We start from the raw sequence: 19,962 nt of genomic DNA, 5'->3' as shown, positions 1-19,962 counted from the left end.
CTTGCAGGCAAAAAAGAAAGCTTGCTTTTAAGTAATTATCAAAATTTCACAGGGTACAGAATGTTTGAATTTGAATAGGTCCACTATGAAATTTACTCAAAACACTGTGGAGTATTTTGTCACTGTTAAACATTTATATTGTTGATCAGAAGAGCTAGCTTCTAGTTTCCATTATGGGTTATAGTACAGTGCCTTTAAGAAAATGATTACAGCTCATGCAGCATTGATCATTTTAAAACAAGGCATTTATAGCTTTTTAAGAATAGAGATCCTGCAAACTCTACAACATGCTTTCCACTGTGAGAAAAACTTACTTTGCAATTTTTTTTGAGTGTGTTTGAACGAAATTACTAGACTAGGAAGATGAACCATTTACATCTTACTGGTTGGGTACATATTTTTGTTATGTAGAAGTATGCAAAACTGCATGATTAAGAGCTCTTAGTAAATACTTCTCAAGCCTGTACTTAAAACAGGATCCTTAAGTAACTTTAGTATGTATGCATGCCAGTGCAGTATGCAGAAGCTGTACTTCAGCCCTGAGGAGCAGTTCAGCTGGGTTTGCAAGGCACTTTACCATTAAAAAGCAAAACAGACTCCACAGAAGAAGGTGGGGTTTTCTTCATTCATTTTGGCTAGCTTGCTGCACGTATTGCAGGACCCAGGCTGACTCAGGTATTGCTGCCCAAAGATAACACTTTTCTGTGCAGCATTGCATGCCTCGCAGAAAACAGGGAGCCAGTGTTTTACTATATGGCTCATGCATGAAGGGTTATGTCTTCCTCCTGTTTGTTTAAAGCTGAAGAACTTGATCTGTTTTCCCTCACTGGTATGTAAGTGGCATATCGGTGCTAATTAAGTAGGATGTACGTACAGCTAATAGGGTTAAAACCATGTAAAGTTACAGATTTTATTCAATTTCCATTATGTTATCTTGTAGAAAGTTTGCATTAGTCAACTCTTCAATTTTAGTAAACAAAATCTAACTACGTGTAACATCTGTTGTACTGATGATTGTGACTTTATTTGTTGTTCACTGATTCAGAAACTGAAGCACACCATTTAAGAGGCTATGACTAAACTGACATTTTCTCCTATACTGTAATTTTTCTCTGTAAAATTAAATGACTTTATAAACTTACTGAAGTAGGAATATAAGCATTGCTGATCAGTGTGAAATGTAAAGCCTGTGCTACTGGCACAGGTTGTTCTTTCACTGTAGAATATTTAAATGTTGCCTTAAGCCAAACAACATTATATATATTATATATGATTATATATAGTGCTAGGAGAAGAAGTATTATTTTTTTAAAGTCAAGTGTAAAGGTGGACGAGGGGCCCATCAAACACAATGGAAAGCAAAAAAAATTTTCTCAAAAGGTGTTCGATGTACTGGAGAAACAAAGTATGTGAACTTCAATCAGTGCTTTTAAAGTATTTATGAAATAGTGATTTTTTTTTTTTTTTTTGTCCATATAAATTGTTATTAAAAGGACTGGATGCATGGAAATAGTTTCATATGTGCCCTTCCATTTCTATAAAGTGTTCATTGAAGCTGTAGAGGGTTTGTGGCAAGTACTAATGTTCTTGAGCTCAGCTAAAACCCATGATCAGGTCTCCAGGGAGTTCTTACCAACTTTCCCGTCCCTATTATGGGAATTTTCCTGACAGTGTCATACCATCTCCCTCAATTAATTTCTCTTGGAGAAAGTCTTTGTGGTACCTTTAAGCAGATCCATTCATCAATAAGATGACAAGGTATGATAAAGCAACCTCTGAGGCAAAGAAACAGCATTAGAAATTTATTCAGAATATAAGAACATTTGTAAAATAAGTATTATAAATGTCTCTGTATAAATAAATGCAGTTTTTAAAATTCTATATCAAATAAACACAAAATAGCTATTTTACAGCAGCTAGGAAACTAAAAAGCAGCAACACATTTAAAGCTAATTCAGTAAGGTGAAAAGTTTCTAAAATTACAATGTATGGTACAGTACTAAAGGGGGAGAAAATCCTAATAAAACCAGTAGAACAATACTGACATTAATGCAAACTTAGTCACGTGTGCTTTGCAATAGCTAACAGTACATTCAAGCTGGTGAAGATTATTATATTTAATTGGAAAAAATGTACTTTTTTTTTTGAACACACTGTGAAATACGAAGTTTCATGCACTCTGGTGACTTAGAAAATCAAAAAAACACCCTAAGCTTAATTAATGAGTGAACAACTTGGGTTCTGTTGGCAAGAACCACCTATTTTTCTTGCTTTGCAGACATATTATTTCTGTGTTAAGTGAGTTTGGTTGCTGTGACTTAAGGTGATCTGAACACTTGTCCATAGGCTGGTATGCTGCTATTTCAAAAAGTTGAATAGAAGGAGTCAGTTTTTTTGGCATTTATTCTCAGGGTTGGTGCCATTGTAACAGGTACCCTGGAACTGCAGGTAATTGTTAATATGAAACAGTTTTCACAATAACAGTAAACCTTTCACCACCTCCCTATTGGCCTTTTCCAGTATCCCAACAAATGAAGCAGTAGCCACTTGCTAGGCAAAATAACTGGTGGTCTGGCAAAATATAGCTACTGCTGATGCTGTATGATACCAGTCTTGCTGTTTCATCTACAAGCCCTATGGGAAGAAAGGGTGAGTGGCTTATATTTACTGATGATTTATCATTTATTCTAAAACACTTTTAGAGCACAGGGACACTGCAGCTCTTTATGCCTTTAAATACAGGTGCATTTTATGCTTTCTTAATTTGTATCTTTCCTTTAAAAACAGGTTTTAATTCAAATGCTTTAAGCTTCATCGTATCATGTTTAACAGCTTCTTTAGCTACCAAGAAATAATAGAAAAAATTGAGCTTAAGAAGAAATCCAGTGCAGCAGTGGTTTCTAGTCACCTTAAGTGAAAGGTATTTCACATGTGACAGTTTGAGAGATGACCTCAACTTACATGGGTGTTTCAGATGCAAGAAAACAAAACTGCATTTTTGCAACAGTACACAGTGAATAATTTTCTTTGTGTTTCTTCAGAAACAAGTGTATTCAGCTACCACTGAAGCTTATGGCAAAACCCCACATTCCTGTTGGTGAGAAACTTGTTGGCCAAAAAAGGGAAACGCCACAGACAGAACAGTAAGAAATCAGTGTGCCTGCTCCCTTGACAGACGGGTTGGCAAAAATCACCATTCGCATTGTAAAGTAATAAGTGCAGTTACCTTGAGAAAAAGTACTAATCAAAACGAATCTCGGGGCATCACTACCTACAACAATTTTGAAATCAGCAGTGCTTTAACTCGCTATAGCAACCAGTCATGTATGATATTGGCTCTGTAGCTGAGGTATCAGACTCTAGAGAAGCAGGAATCACTACCCTAAGAAAAGAAGAAAACAGCAGCAGCTACAGTAATAAGAGGTGATGTCATGAACACCAACTGCTCCAGTTTCAGATGTAACCAAGACTTAACAATGATGCCATATTCTGAACACAGATTCCCACAACTACTTTAGCTGCCTGGCCTAACCCAAGAGTAGCCAAAAATGGTGCAAGTACTCTACAAATATTTCCTTAGTACTAGAAATTGGGGGAATAAATGAGATAAGTTATCATAATTCTAAATATGCTAATAAAACTTGAGGTGCAACACAACACGTAAAGCAAAAAGGACAGACAACTCCTGAAACCAGATTCACTTTAAAACAGAGCCTGAAAAATACAAAGTAGAGGTGTAACACAGTAACAGGCTAATGAAGTTAATGGACTCCAGTTTAGCATGTTAAAACAAACATGGAAGCTGTTTTACGTACTCAGTCAAAAAGAAGCAAATTCTGAATGAAACGGGTGCTATGGCAGACCCCTGTGTTTTGCTGCCTAGAGAAATCAACCTGATTGCTGTGCTTTGCTTAATGTTCATTACCATAACAGGCCAATATTTTCAATTCATGTACAGGAACATGATGTGACTTACACATAAGAAGAGAATGTTAGCAGTAACAAAAACCAACCTAAGAAGCTCTATGAAGACTTCACCATTCACATTCTGTTTGTGGCTGTATATTCATACACCTACGCATTTATAGTTTTGTGCCTATGTATTCAATATCAAACAGGTACATTCCTAATAAGTACCCTTTTTTTGGTCAAAACAAGTATAGAAAGACGACAAGTCTACCTCTTGATCACAGAAAAGCTGTAATAAGCACTACAGACGTGACAAAAATGGCCCAGCTTCTTAAAGAAAACATTGGCTATAATGTATTAACAAGAAAAAACAACTGTTTCACAAAATTAATTGCAAATATCATGCAATATAAATACCAGGAGGTCTCCTATAATTTCTTACCAAACCTTGGCACAGACTATCTACCTGGCATGGTGAAACTCACAGCCTTTAGTCCTCTTACAAACTGTAGAAAATATACCATTATTATAGCTTTCAGAGATGCAACTAGGGTTTCTTGTTTGGTTTTTTTTTTTTTCCAAATCAACAGGAGTTTTCCTACCTGATCTGCACTGTGAGTACAGTGCAAAAAAGCAAGCCAGCCTACCATCTCCCCACTCCGCAGCTGCCTATTTAGTCAATTTAACCACAGCAGCAAGTGTTGAGGGTACAATACTGAGTTGTGTGCAGAGGGAGCTCAGGGATTGGGAAAACTCTCAAATTATCTCCAAACTGCCCAAATAAAAACCTCTTAACATGAATTATTTTGCTATGTGACACTGTCACCTATGAGACATACATAAAATGGAAGAAAAGCTGTATGAATATAGACATAATGACACAGACAAGGTACATAATTATAGCATAATAATTCAGGCACTGCCATTTTACATTATGAAACACTCCTTAAGGTTAACATTTAGATTATCCCCATGACACCGCTCTGGAATCCCAGAGAAGGTGCTTAAGTGTGTCAGCATGGACAGTCAGAGCTTTTAGTGTTTGAAGCTACCTAAAAGTCAGCCTCCAAAAGAAAAAAATTTGTAATGGCACAAAGCATCTCCGAATCAGATGCATTTAAAGTGAAGTTTCATTGGTGTGTGGTCTAGAGTTCTCTTCTTCCAGTAAAGCTATTCTTTGTTTGAGCATCCTTACTTGTGTTTCATGTCTCTCCACCATAGCCATCATTTGCGATTCCAGTTTCTTCAGCTTATTTTGATGCTTTTTCTTTGCTTTTTCATAAGCTGCTACCAAGTTGCTGTTAGAAACACAAGGCAATACAAAGTCATTCAAAAAGGCCTGCTCATACCAAGTGCTACAAAAATCCATCCCAAAACCCCACCTTCAGGGAACTCCAAAGTCTGGGTACTGATCGTCTTCCTAAAATTTACTAGTGCTTTAAAACACATTAGATCCAAACCCAGATCAATGCTAATCTCTCTCTCTTTTCTGGGGCAACTACACACCTTTACCAGTAAACTGGTTACTGAAAACATTTTGAAACATGGTTCAAAGAGCCAGCTAGAGGTTGTTGATGGTGACCTTGCAAAGCACTGTTTGTAAGTCAGGATATCACAACATTAAACATGTAATGATTTACAAAAACATTGCATGGCCAGAATCTGCTTACAAAATCCAGCACTGATTTTGCATTTTCCATTTTAAGAAATAACATTCAGAGGATGGCAAGAGTGCTAATTTGTCAGCTGCTAAGTATCTTTTGTGTCTTCACCTTGACTCAGTAGGAAAGCTTGAGATGGGTACTGCTCCTCACCAGAAGGGCTTTCAAGTATAATTTATTAATGAAAACTATATTGTGAGTGATTGGCTCCTTGTAGATCGGCAATTACAGTCCACCATATTCTCAGTCCATCCAAACACAGTGCCAGTAAAATCTACTGAGCGAGCAATAAAATTAAATGTGATTATCAAAGCCAGTTTATTAATAAAGAGGCTGCAGCCAAAGGGAGCGATTTTAAACAAAATGACAGATTCATAAATCTGAATAAGTTGAGGGTTTTGGTTGTTTTAATAATAATGCATTTACTAGTAACTCAGTTAAGATTAATCTATTTCCCCCATTCTGTTCTTAGCTATGTAGTTTTCAGTGTCCTACATGGGAGGTTTATACCTCTCCCATCTCTAACTATAACCTTAAAGAGTCAACTCATGTGAAAGCAAGGATCCAGAAACTGCTCATTAAGGTAGGGGGAGGATTACAGTGCATTATAGGAACACGGAAAAAAAAAAAAAAATATCAATGGTGCATCCATCTGCTGGTAGATCCTTTACCTGTTTGCCCTTTTAAGGTCATTAACAAATTCTGCAGACTGCTGATGTCTGATTTCACTGCTCTTCGTGAGTCTCTCCAAAGCACTCACTAACTCTTGCACTCTAGCTTTCAGTTTCTTCTCCCTGGATGAGGAGAAAAGGAAGGAGAAAACTATTTTCAAAACAGAAGTAACACTTCATCTTGCAAGTGCATGAATGATTATCGTGTGCTGGGGTGACAGGCTGAAAATACTTTTCTTACTACTACTTGGATAATACAGGAGGTAATTCTTCTTACATTAAACTTTTCCACAGATGGTTGATTTTATAACATTCACCTTTTTACAATATAGGATCAGAGATGCAGCAGGAAAAACAGAACACAAACTTCTCTGGTGGATCACAGTCTTATATGTATCAAATCACATGAAGAAATAATCATAAAAAGATATTTAAATAAAAATTTAAGACTACCTGGCACATGCCACATACTGTGTCTTGCATGAGATAGCAAAGAAAACTACCACGGGAAATCAAACATCATGGTAATCATATAGGAATTTTACTTAAAAGTAGCATACCAGGTTTGCTATTAAAGATAATTTACTAAACAAATTTCTTTTTTTACTTAGAAATTACTATAGTATCATAGAATCATAGAATAGTTCAGGATGGAGGGGACCTTTGAAGGTCATCTAGTCCAACCCCCCTGCAATAAGCAGGGACATCTTCAACTAGATCAGGTTGCTCAGAACCCCGTCCAACCTGACCTTGAATGTGTCCAAGGAGGGGGCATCTACCACCTCTCTGGGCAACCTGTTCCAGTGTCTCACCACCCTCAAAGCAATTCCATTGATTTCAGTTACTGTCTCAAATTTACCTAATTTACACTACAGTCTGTATTACAGTAGATCGCTAGTTTTTTTAGGAGCCAGCAAGTCCAGTCCATGTGGCAGTAGGAAACAGAAAAAGAACAAGAGAAGGGAGTACAGGCAGAAAAGGGCAAGCACAAGAAATACAGAAGACAACACGGCACAGGCATTTTCCTCTGTGAGGTACTCTTTTTCTTCCAAATAAGCCACAGTAGTGAGGTTTAAAATGCCAATATAGTTACCAATACTTACCAATTATGAACGAAAAACTAATTACATGAAGCGCACCAAAATGGAAGTCAGGTACCTTATAATGTTTTTATATTACAAATATCTCTACGACAGAAAGAAAAAGTGAACAAGGAAGAAGTTCTGTGGAGGAGCATTACAGCTTGGGGGTTAAGCTGGCTTTAAAAAGCATTTCCCAGCGCAGGCGAGCATGTGGCGTGAGGCAGGTGTTTCCTCCCGAGCAGCTCCCTGCTGCAGAGCCGATAGCTGCCCACAGCCCACTCCTATAGAGACATGGGACTGTCCCACCTCTTGTGCAATGGTGCTGATGTGGACATCCAGGAGCCTTTCTTTGTGACCCATCCTCATAACACTGACAGCCCAGAGAGAAAAACCTCAGATTTGAAAATAAGAATGGCATGGGGATAAGAATGACATGGAGCCGGGCTAAACTGGGACAAAGTTAGGTTTGGCAGTGTCAAACCTTGCACTTGGGAACTTTGCACGTATGGAGACATTTGTCTGTGCTTTGTTGCACAGAACTGCTTCTCAGTGCTTTGCCTTTCCTTCCTGTTTCTGTCGCGGTGCTGCTAAGTGAGCAAATTGGATTTCATCTCAATAACAAGACTACCACTAGCTCTCACACAAGCCCACTGAGCCCCATGGGAATGACTACCCTAATATTTGTGAAAGCTGCCCCAGCTCTGCAGAGACCACACCATGCTCCTGGAAACCCAGCCCACCAGCCTGCAGTGCCAAGGCTGGCCTGCCGACGGCAGCATCTTATAACCTGAGACAAGGACAGCACCGCGCGGCGCGTTCCGCCGTGCCCGGCTTCAGCAACAGAAGGGCTTTCACAAAGTCAGCCGGGGAAACATTCCAAGTTAGCAGTTTATCCCAACACACTGCAGACGCTGGTTTGCTGGCCAAATTAAAAAGGACATGAGGGGCCTTGTTGATGGATAATCATCAGTATTCTTTACGCGTCCTTTCATTGAAGTAACATACTCTCAGTTTTCAAATTATGCAATCTTTTTCCCTAGCGGTTAAAAGCTCAGTGCCATCCACTCCAAATATAAATTTTAGTTTTTATATCCTATCTTAGCAGTCAGAAAGACTCATCTCAGTCTACAGTCAAAACCTGTGTTCTGCAAAGAAAACAGGAACAAAAAAAAATCCAGTTTTTACTTGCAATAGAAAATAATTAAGAAAAGATCAAACCTGGCAGAGGCCAGACCCATTATCTATCTAACGTGTGTGGGCACTACTGATATGACAGAACAGAGTAGCGTAAATTTTGTGCTTGTCTGCTCCAAAGGATGCTACAGCCAGAGGCTCCGGAGCAGGCTCAGTAGCACTGCGCCCAGCACTGCAAGCTAGTGTGAACAGCAAGTCCTGTGGAATAAACACAGTATCTGGATGGGGAGAGAAAACTAAAAATTGTGTGAGGTGGATTTAACATTACATGCAAGAAAAGATATAGCTGTGAAAACACTGCACACAGTTCCATGGGAAAGAACCCTGCAGAGCCTCAGTTTACTGCAGTGGCTAAGTCCTTAACAAACACACCTGCTGTAACAAAAGCTGTGTCAAAAAGACACAGTGGAAAGACTCAGAGGAACTTGTCATGCATGGTAAAGTTTGTTTGCTACAGTGACTGTTACCTGATAAAACTCTTACATCACCTTTTGTCTGGTTTTGCACTCACACCTTTCAACCAGTCATTTTCAGTTCAAACTCCACTACACATCAAGAGGTATTTCATAGAATGGTTTGGGTTGGAAGGGACCTTAAAGATCATCTAGTTCCAACCCCCCTGCCATGGGCAGGGACACCTTTCCACGAGACCAGGTTGCTCAAAGCCCCATCCAACCTTACATTAGGCCTATAACATCCTTGTCTTGCTGCTTGCCAAAGATACAGAGCCAGTGGAGTGGTAAGCACCCTGGGCCTCCACAGGCTAGTTAAACAACTTTCAGATACTGGTTCTGAACCATCTAGCTAAATAGGTAACAGTGGGTAATCCTTCAAATCTAGAGATGCCTCGAATTTACATTTATACCAATAAACTACATGCATTCCCTGAGCTGACAAGATCCACACTGTTCTTCTGGCTTTTCTTGATGTCTTGAAGTCAGTGAAAACAGCACTAGCTAGTGCCTACTCCCTCCTTAATCTCAGGGAAAGCAATGGGCTGTTTGACTGCATGTGCTGAAATGTCCCAGAACCTTACAAAAACAACAAGTAGGCATCTACTTTTACACCTACTGTTCCCAATTTAAAACCTACCAATCTAAACATCTTTACTTCAAGAGGCATTTCACAGAAGAATTTAACACCTGAGTAGACAACATAGTGGCAACAGTAAAGGCACAGTAAATACCTTTAGTCCGGGAAATGAAGATGCACTTGGTTAAAGACTATTACATGCAAAAAACATGCAAGGTTTTCCCTGGAGCGCTGTACCTTCTATTTTAGTAGCAGATGAGAGACCTCAGAGCTGTACCTTACTGGCTGGCCAGCAAATGCTCTATCCCTTTATAAAAATCCCATGCCTTATAATGCTAACTCTTCCCACTTCTCTCAATTTCTATCACTCATCACCTCAGTTTGGAGAGAGAGAATTGTCCTTATTTGTGTCTCTCCAAAACTGATTGCTTAGTTGGGCAGTGAATAGGAGTGATAATGAATCTTGAGGTGCTATTTGTATTCCTTTAATGCATTACAGGGTTAGCTGTCTTTATGGGATTTCTAGCACCATTTCACTTCCCTGATTGCTATTATAAATCAGCAGGATATGAAGAATCAGCCACTACAGGCTTAATAAAACAGAATATTTTAAAACAATAGTCCTAGTCATATGCAGCATTTTTCCAGGATGAGAATGTGTCAAAGCTGCGAACCAGGGATGGAACCGCATTTGATGCAACGACCATACGAACATCCTCCCAACAGGGACTGCCATATGGCTGTGGCCGTATGGCTGTGGCCTGGCCTTCTGCTGCCAGACAGTCTTCCAGAGTCTGAAGAGCAAACTCGCACAGAAGCTTATATGCCAAACTCACACTGCTATCGTACCCTGGGGCTATAATACTGACCAGCGTGGATCCTGAGAAAGTGTTTATGTGTGTATTGTGATGGGAAGAGGGAAGGAGAAGCAAGTATTTTTAGAAGAACACCGTTTCTGTGAGCCCCCCAAGTCACAAGTCAATTGGACCACAGAAGTCAGCACTGCTTTTGTTCCCAACAGTTCCTCTTCCAACTGTCTACTGCCGCTGGAGCTGCGAAAAACAGCCGTGGCACCTCGTGCGTACAGAGAAAATGAGCACGTATTCCCAGAAGAGGGAACAAGCCTGTGATCTGCGGGGCACTCAAGAAGTCACCCAGGGAAACCCCTGACTGCTCCTGTTCCAAGGAAAAGCTCAGAATAAGTGTATTCGGAGGCCTGCAGCCTACTCCAACATCTGCTAAAACCACTATTTTCAGTGAAATGCCTAATACACTGGTAACAAAGACTTTTGTTTTGTATTCTCACAATTGAAACACTCAGTGGGCAGCTGCTAAATGGTTTTCGAGGGCTTTTTGTTTCAGACTTACAGGACGGTTTGAACAGGAAGGCAAGCGGACAGGGACTAACATTTTCTCTGGTTTCAAGGCTACCACTGCAGAGAGCGGGGAATTCTGCCAGAGCTGCAGAGGAAACTATATAACATTGGGCACATTTCTGCAGTTTCTGTCAATTTGGCCTTTGCACAATGACACCATGTTTGGCCCAGAATAATGTACGCAAGGTCTTGCGCACCTTATATTTTCCCTCCTGTCTGGGCTTTTCCAGACATGTTCAAGTTTCATACGCCAGAAGTCTTCCCGGGCAAATTTTCCTGCCCTCGCTCATTTTGCTGAGAATCCCCCAGTGTTGCAAACAGGAGGCTGCTCTTCCCTGGCATGCAGAAAGTTGGTTTTTCTGCCCTTGGCTTGGAGTGTAACCAGCTAACTCCCTCTCCTGTGAAAGCACGAGCTATTGCCCCTCTGCCCTGGGGTCAAGACCACCCACAGCTCTTGCCAAATCTGGAGCAGAAGAGGAGTAATGAGCTCACTCCAAATCGGGAGGTAAGAAAGTTTCCCACAGCTGGCCAGAGGAGTCAGGGGCCTTTGGGGCCTGATTATCTTACACCTCGGCATCCCTAGGAACAACCTTTTACCCACCAGGGAGCCCTGCTTGCTACAAGCAGACCCCTTCAAATTCTGGCTTCCCTGTCAGAGTGGCACCGTTAGCTTCAGCTCAGCATCTGCGCCTGAGCGTTTCATACACAAAGCCCTGATGCAGCAGCTGGGCAGCCAGCCCAGGGGGACAGAGGCCCCAGGTTTCCTGGGCACAGGTAGCCATGCAAGCTGGCCAGCCAACACATGGGTTTTGGGGAGGCGAGGGAGAAGAAGCACCTCCTGCATGGCCTCTAGCTTTCTGAATGGTCCTGGCTTTGAAGAGGAGGGACACACTTTCCATCCCACGCTTCGCTCCTAGTCCCTTTCCTAATATCATAGAATGGTTTGGGTTGGAAGGGACCTTAAAGCTCATCTAGTTCCAACCCCGCTGCCACAGGCAGGGACACCTTTCTGCTAGACCAGGTTGCTCAAAGCCCCATCCAACCTGGCCTTGAACACTGCCAGGGAGGGGGCAGCCACAACTTCTCTGGGCAACCTGTTCCAGTGCCTCACCACTCCCACCATAAACAATTTCTTCCTAATATCTAATCTAAATCTACCCTTTTTCAGTTTAAAATCATTACCCCTCATCCTATCACTACAGCCCCTTGTAAAAAGTCCCTCTCCAGCTTTCCTGTAGGCCCCCTTCAGGTACTGGAAGGCTGCTATAATATCCTCCAGTTGTTTTAAGCCTGGCATGTTCCCTCACTCCCCTCTCTGCCTTTTCCAGTTCCAGCTGAACAGGGTGACACAGGATTGTTTTTTCTAGGCATTTGCCTCCTCTTCTCTCAGGAGATAACAGCTGGACATTTAAAAGGAATGCAGATAAATTCTCTTTTCATCAGCAGTTTAAACTAACATCTTACATCAGACTGGCATGCAGAATCCCCAAGCCAATTCGAATGCGTGCCTGCCTTGCTGGTCTGGGTTGGCCTGCTAAGGAAAACAACTAATATATAATAGAATCTTTCTAAGAGGCAACAAAACAACACTACGCAAATGCCAAAAGAGTCTTAAAATCACCCTCTTCAAATGCCACATCTTCCTGTCTCACCTTCTCAGGCATCAGTGGGCTTCAGAACACCTGTGCTGCCTGCTACCTGTGCAAAGGTAGCCTTTTCTGATCGCAGAGAAGATGGGGAGTGCTTTAAGTGTATCTTACACTTTGCTGGTGTAAGATACTGTACTTCCTTTTTGCTGATTGTCAGATGCTTAGAGCAGATCTCAAAAACCAGACAGTACCACAGGCATGTGTTATACCAGCGGCAGTAGGGAGACAGACCAGGTGTGGTCCTGGAAACAACAGTCTGGCAGCAAATTGGGAGAACAGGTCTGGATGGAGGCAGCAGTGTGCCTGCCGCACTCACTGCTCAAACCTCCCACCCAGCTTTGCCAGCCCAGCCTGGAAGCTCTCCAGACCTGGAGCTATTTGGAGCTCCGTGTGACGATTATATCCAAGTGCACAGCAGCTCAGCAGTTCAGATAACCACGCAGTGGTAAGGAGAACTACTTATTCCACGTCAAAAAGAGAAAACAAGAAAAATGATGGTTATCTGTGATGCATATAGAAAAAAATAGCTACCTGAGGCACTTCTGAGGAATCTGTCCCTTATACCACCATGAGTCATTTCTCTTCTTGTGAGAAGGTTTCTCTAAGTGGGGCTCTCCAGGGGGATTTCCACAGACAGGCCATGCCTCCTGAACCCCTCAGGCAGCCAAGGAAAACCACAACAGGAGACTGCACAGTCATAAAAAAAGACAGAGATCCCTGAAATTTGCAATGACTGCAATACATGCCAGTCTCTGTCTTTCAAATGTCTCAAAGTTGTATATCTCCCCATTTGAGGGATGAGAGAACAGAAATAGGCGCACGTAACTGACAAAAAGCAGCAGACAATGCACTGGAAAAACTCATCAGTAGCTCCTGAATACCAACCCCTGCCTCCCTCCCCCTGACATTTATCCACTGTGTGTTCATCCTGTACTTTGGCCAAACAGAAAGAGGATTTTACTGATTCAATTCTTAAGAGCCATTTTAAATCTGAATCATTACAACACGATGTGTTTTAGGCACTTCTATTTTCATTTCTGAGACTTAGCCTTACTGATGGTCAAGACATGCCTGAATTTCAGAGATGCTTCTACCTCCTCCTGGATTCTGCTATCCTGAAAATAAGGGTGGCCCTTGAAAACATGCCAAGCTAAGATGTTGTCATATGAAGTTTGTGGAAGTTTAAAAGAAAGGAAAGTGGCTTGATTTATCTCTGATTGACATTGTGTCAGGAAGTAGTCACTGGCACACCTTGGCACGGCTTTCTGTTGAAACAGGCGCTCTCTCAAAAAAAAGGAGTTTGGCACAACACAGGGTTGCGGTCTTCAGACAGGCATAAGGCCCTAAGACTGCAAAGAACATTACGGTGTCTCAGTAGACACACAGAAGTGACTACAATAGGACAAAGTTTGTATGTCCTACTAGAAATACCCTCAGTTTCAACTTCCAGAGAGGCAGGACCTTAGCTCTGTGCAAAATGTACTTTTTGTTAAGAGAAAAAGAACTGTTTGCCAGTCCTGCTGATTACCACCCTTTTCCCTCTCCATGGTGACTTCCCAATTAGTAGCATCACTTGCTAGGTTATCTCTCAGTTCAAAAGTCATCAGACTTGGTAAATACATAGCTTCTTTGTTGTGTTGCCAGATGGAAAGTCACCCTTTTGTGAGGGAGATACTGAAACACGTCTAGACTGACACAATTCATGTAACCCTGCACAGCCATCAGAAATTGTAATTTTTGTGCCAACTGATGACAGCAGCTGAGGTCTGAACAGTCAGTCTAGTTACAAAGTGTTTTGTCTGACATGGCCCTTACCTACTACTGTCAGATCCTTCCCGCCCAAATATTTTAATGCTTATAAAGGGTTCTCTAAATACATACACAAAATACAACCCTATACAGACAGAAAAGCTATCAGCAACTGGAAATACAAGGAGACTGCAGGAGGACCTCAACAATCAAAGCATTTCTAAGAAGGTCTGGGGAGATGAAGAAGTTTCGGTCTTGCCAGCTTGGCCATTTTTCACAGAATGAAAGAACTTAGCAGAAAAAAAGAAAAGATTAGTTGTATCACCATTATTATCACCCTAATGAAGCAACAGCATTTCCTATCTGGAACTCTTTTGAGTGGCTCCTTCCTGCCATCTCTAATGTGTTTATAACCTGGTAAGTGCTTACTAAGTTACAAACTCATACAAGTCATCTACAGTGCTCCGTACCCCTGCCACAGCAGAGTAGAACACACCAGCATGGAAAATGCCATTTTAAGGTCTCCCTCAGAGACTGTGTAATGTGCCTAATTTTGGGGTATTCAACCAGATCCTCTCTCACAAAACCTCTGGCTTCTGGCACAATCATCGGGGTGTCAGTTCCAGGCCATGAGGCTGCTGGGAATACATTTTTGCCCTCCTAAGAATAAAGTATTTCCTGCCAACAAGCTCATTTATGGATGTGTCAAACTCAAGAAAAAACTCAAAAGGCTTAAAGTCCATTGAAACATTCCATCATTCCATCGAGAAAGGAGAGAGGGGAAAAGAAAATTGCTAAAGCCTCTGGCATAAAGTATTTATGCTTGGCTGGAACAGGATGTGTCTCCAAATTAGGGGCCTTAGCCTGCAATACGAGGAATTTGGTAACCTAGATGTAACTTTTACAACATGGAATTTGCAGATAATTTACATTTCTACTAGCTAGCATAGTGGTCACGGAAAAGAAAAGCTATTTGTGTGGAAAGCCCATAAGACGTGTTTTAAGGGTGAACTCTACTATGGAAACCCTGAGTCTTACTAGAACAAATACGTTCTGAAACAATAAACGAAGAATTGCTCCTGCCTTGAATTTCTGCCGATGGGCACTACCAATGACAACTCAAGGAGCTTCACAATATGCTGCTGGATTCCAGATTTATGAGAACATCCACATCTACAGAGAGAAGACAGGCTACCTCTGTGGATAAGACTGTTCTGCTGCAAAGCCATTTACAGACTATAAACAAATAAATGCTTCCAAACCACACCAAAATCCAAACCGTAACTGTCTCCTGCTGTTTTATTTGGGTTTCACTCTATTTCAATTAACTGAGAAGAACCTGACAGTTCTGCAGCAACAGAAGGACAGAATGGGAAAGCAGCAGAGCGGGGAGCTGCTAGGGCTTTCATCTCTGTGAAGGGAGGGAGCAGCAAGCAGCGTTGCTGATTGATATCACATTCTCTGACAAACAGAAGGACTCAAAAGCAAATGGATTTTTGCCCTTATCCTTGCAGCTGCTGTCCCCTGCAGCAGTGTCTACTGCCTGGAGTAACAACACATAAGTCCAATTGCTGGATATGTGCAGTAATTGCAGCCAGCACTGAAATACTCCTGAACACTGGCATTTAAATTTGCCTCTAGACCATAGATTCAGTGTGTGATAATCATTTGTTTCAGATCTCCCTCCTGCCTCCCAGCAAACACAGTTACTGGACAAAATATTTTTTATTTTGAATTCTGGTCTTACTTCTTTGATGGGTGAGGAGAAGGGTGCTAGGGAGAGCCACCAGGATCACTCCTGGTTCACACACAGTGCCAGCACTTGTTTTCCTATACAAGTGGGAAGAGCATTGAGGGACTGGCACATGCTAAGTGCAAAGAGTTAAATCTACTTTATTCCTAAAGACATCACAGTCCCTTCAGACCATTCTGCATTGTTGTAGCGCTTGCAGAGAGGAATATGCACTTTGATTACTTTTAAAACTCTTTTGTGGATCCATGATGGTATAAATTTCATTGTGATAATCTGAGGCTCTGTTTACCCAGGATGGCAGTTAAGACCTGCTGGTACTTTTTAGCATAACTGTGGCTAAACAGGTTGCAGTAAGCCTTCTCCATGTACTAGACAGATCTTCTACCGACTTTCAGAGACAAGACTTCAGGACAAGGAGACTAAGCATTCAGCCTCATTTGGCTGGCACACTGATTAGGGAGAAAAATACTCTGTCCACACAGCTCGCAGGAACTGTGCTTGAGCCCCACTGGCAGTAGCAATCACATTTAGTACAGTTGTATTTCCATTACACAGAGAGTCTTCACTCCAAAATTTATGTGCAGTTTAATCCGATTATTTTTCTTCCCCATTTCTGCCTGACAAACTGTACTTGCCAGGCCCCTGGCTGGAAATCCATGCTAATCAATTTAAGGCCTAGTAGATAAAGGGAAGTTTTTTTCTCTGTGTTGCCAGCAAACCACATTTCATGACTATACTCAAGGCTCTGCTAACTAGGGTCACTGGCATCTTCTCGAAACCCAGGAGCAAATAACAAGAACAGGAAAAAGCTGCAGCTTGAGTGAAGACAGAAAATGCCAGCAGAGCTGCTCACACCAGGACTGCAGTGTGTGTGTGGGAGGGTATAGGGGAGGGCAATGGCTCTATGCAATGTTTATGCAAATGTCTTTTTTGATGGGTTTTATCTGCCCACACACAAATGACAGTTTTGATTATTTTAAGCACAGAATTTTGTTTCCTGCATCAAGCAAACTAAATACACAGCAACTGCCAGACTATTAAGCAAATGGTGTAAGATGTATTGATTCCGCAGTGGTAACCATCTTACATTTTTACATAATGCCTTTCAGGCCTAAGTGTCCCTAGGCACACTACAAGTTGCACCTATGAAAAAAGCACATCAGGAATGAAACACTACAGCTGCCTGAGAGGACATTCCACCATTAAAGAGGCTGCAAACACCAGAAAAGCAGAACACACCCTTCCCAGCCAAAATTCTTAGTAGCGTTTTAGACAGGTTCAAAATACAATAACCAGATTAGATATTAGATAGCCACATCTTAGAAAAAGTGGAACAAGTACTGAAACAACTATTGAAACAGTGAATATCTTTGTCATGAAGTTTACCATACAGCTGGTGCAGCAAAAACTGCTGCACAAACACCCAGTTAATGTATAACTGTACTGAAAGCTTTGGCTTAAAACCTGGCTGTTGATAAAAGCAGTTTGTCAAGACATCAATTTTCCTTCTCGTTGGAAAGCTAATGCATCACACAACAATGTCATTCGTAATTGAACTGTGGCTCTACTTACATACTCAGGAGGCAAATGCAGCATCTAAGTCATCAAAACCACTGCAATTCCCACTGCTGTAACTCCTACCCAAGTTCTAATCTGCAACCAACCTTCTTAACCAAAGATCACACTTCAAATCCTGACTTCACTAAAGGTTTTCTGCATGCCCTCAAGCAAGTCATGTCACTGTTTCATGTCTCATATTCTTGCCTGGATGTGGACGTTCCCGACATCTTCAAGGTTTCTTAAGGATAAAGCTAATCTGAATTTTAGAGAACCTCAAGAATGGAGCTGAGCACCATATGAAGGCCTTTCATCAGCTGAAGAACCACAGCAAAAGTGAGGGGGAGATCAGAAGAACTTCGATCCTTTTCCTTCTCACAGGAAAAATCTGTGATCACCCTTAAAACCACACGAGGGTAAGAGCGAAGGCTCAGAACTAAACCTTGCCTTGGACCTACAGAACAAGCCATGTCTCTGGTGAAGGAAGATGCTTACCGCCTGAGTGCGTTTGTCAGTTCAGCAGTCAGTTCACTCTCGTTGTATGGTCTCAGCTCAGCTAGTGTTAACGGTGTTGCGGTACCATCGCTGCATTCCTGAGAAATGAGGAAAGGTCATGTAATTTGAAATGACTTACCATCTTAATGGGAAAACTCTGAAAACCTCTTAGTTCGCAGCTACTTTTAAAATGGAGGTGAAATAAACATCACAATGTCACAACAACATGGCAGTGTATCAACAAAATGGATTAACACTTCACAAATCCTTCTAAATGTTTCTGAAACCACCACAGCTCACTGATTTGCAGAATGCTGCTATAGTGTGCATAACTGCTGGTGCCTTATATTACTTTTGACACCACACTTGAAACAACGAAGCACTGGATCAAACAATTCGGATGATGCTGTGCAAGAAACACTTAAATAAGAAAGACACAGTTATACACTAGCTCTGGATTTTGTTTTAAAATAACAGGATTGAAGTTTTTCTAGGTATAACTATATCTTCATGCATATTATTAATGTAAATGCAGAAAACCGTTCATTTTGCATTATACTAAGGGTGGAAAAGTCTTCATTCTCAAATCATTACAAACTGTCTGACTTTGAAAAAGAGACTGTAATTAAAATGCTCTAACTACTTGATAGAAATGAGCTCTGTTTCTTCACATTTTGTGTTTGGTGTAGGGGGAGGATGGTGTTTTGCTTAGACTGTCTTCCACTGTTTCCACTGAGTGGCAATAGGCAAGACACAACATGTTCAACCACAGTTGCTTGTATGTTTGGCAAGAGTGGCTTTGTTGTACTCCTCCCCAAAATGACAACTTTATTTCTAGCCCAGGCTTAACAGTAATTCTGCAAAGTCCTCGTAAGTCACAGCATGGAAAGAATCACCTAACAACTGCAGAAGAGAGAAAAGACGTACCTATGGACAAAAGAGGAGAATGATTAACGTGCTAAACACTGCTATAGGGAGGGGAGGAGTACAATAAATTGTGTTTACACTGATTTTGGAAACTTGTTTGACTCCTGACCTTGCCCAATTTGTCTTTGCTTCCGCTGCTGGTTGAGCTGAGAGACCTCATTCTCTGCTCTTTTTGCTCTTCCACTTCAGACTTCAAGTGCTCAATATGGACAAGGTAGGCCTGCTCCTGGGCCTCTCGAGTGCTCAGTTTCAATTCCAATGCCTTCTTCTCCTTCTCTAGCAGGTAAAGCTGTGCCTTGAGCTCTGCCATCTCCTCCTGTTGAAGAAACATTATCAGCATGCTGCTTCATGGGACTACATACCTAAAGGAAGATGACGTTAAACAAGGTTTTCATCCACTCCTATTACTTGAGTGTTCTTTCCATGGAGAACACTATCAGCATCCAGAAGGCTTTTTATAGTCACATAGTATATTTGTCAAAAGACCAGTAGATCTTGAGACTAAGGGAATATGACCAGCTGTGCCATCCCTTCATCAGCCTCAGAAATAAGCTCAGAGGCAACAGAGCAGCTAATATGATGCTGAAACTAGGGTATCAGGGACCTGAGAGTGTTGCCACAGCTGCTGAAATTTCTCTGGTTCTACCTTGCCCTTCAGAGGCCATTGCCCTAAGGACAGGAGTGTTTGACTTTCTTGTCAAACAGTTCCCTAAATGCCAGATTCCAGTTTCTTATTGATACATAAGAACTATAGTTGGTTGATCTCATTACAGTGGAACAGGTTTGAGGGACTAGGGCAGCAAACACAGAACACATATTCCTGCCTCACATATACCAGCCTCTGTGGTAGAATGAGTTATTCAAAAACGGCAACTGGGTATGGCACCATTGGATGTCCATTTTTAAT

At 41.5% G+C, this 19,962-nt stretch overlaps 1 protein-coding gene across 3 annotated transcripts in view; it reads right to left on the bottom strand.

Moving 5' to 3' along the window:
* Window positions 1-1,852: 1,852 nt before the first annotated feature.
* The window catches only part of MCC (MCC regulator of WNT signaling pathway), a 247,572-nt gene continuing 229,462 nt past the window's right edge, over window positions 1,853-19,962 (bottom strand). For all 3 annotated transcript variants that reach the window (XM_068423654.1, XM_068423657.1, XM_068423656.1), the window contains 4 exons: window positions 19,165-19,371; window positions 18,129-18,226; window positions 6,242-6,364; window positions 1,853-5,207 (listed from right to left, as the gene is read on the bottom strand). In XM_068423654.1, coding sequence (XP_068279755.1) covers window positions 5,027-5,207; window positions 6,242-6,364; window positions 18,129-18,226; window positions 19,165-19,371 — 609 coding nt within the window. In that variant the 3' untranslated portion in view covers window positions 1,853-5,026. The remainder of the gene's footprint in view (window positions 5,208-6,241; window positions 6,365-18,128; window positions 18,227-19,164; window positions 19,372-19,962) is intronic.

Source organism: Nyctibius grandis, chromosome Z (assembly GCF_013368605.1).
Source record: "Nyctibius grandis isolate bNycGra1 chromosome Z, bNycGra1.pri, whole genome shotgun sequence".
Lineage (NCBI taxonomy): Eukaryota > Metazoa > Chordata > Aves > Nyctibiiformes > Nyctibiidae > Nyctibius > Nyctibius grandis.
The sequence above is the reverse complement of the archived record's forward strand: the minus strand, read 5'-3'. Positions and strand labels throughout refer to the sequence as shown.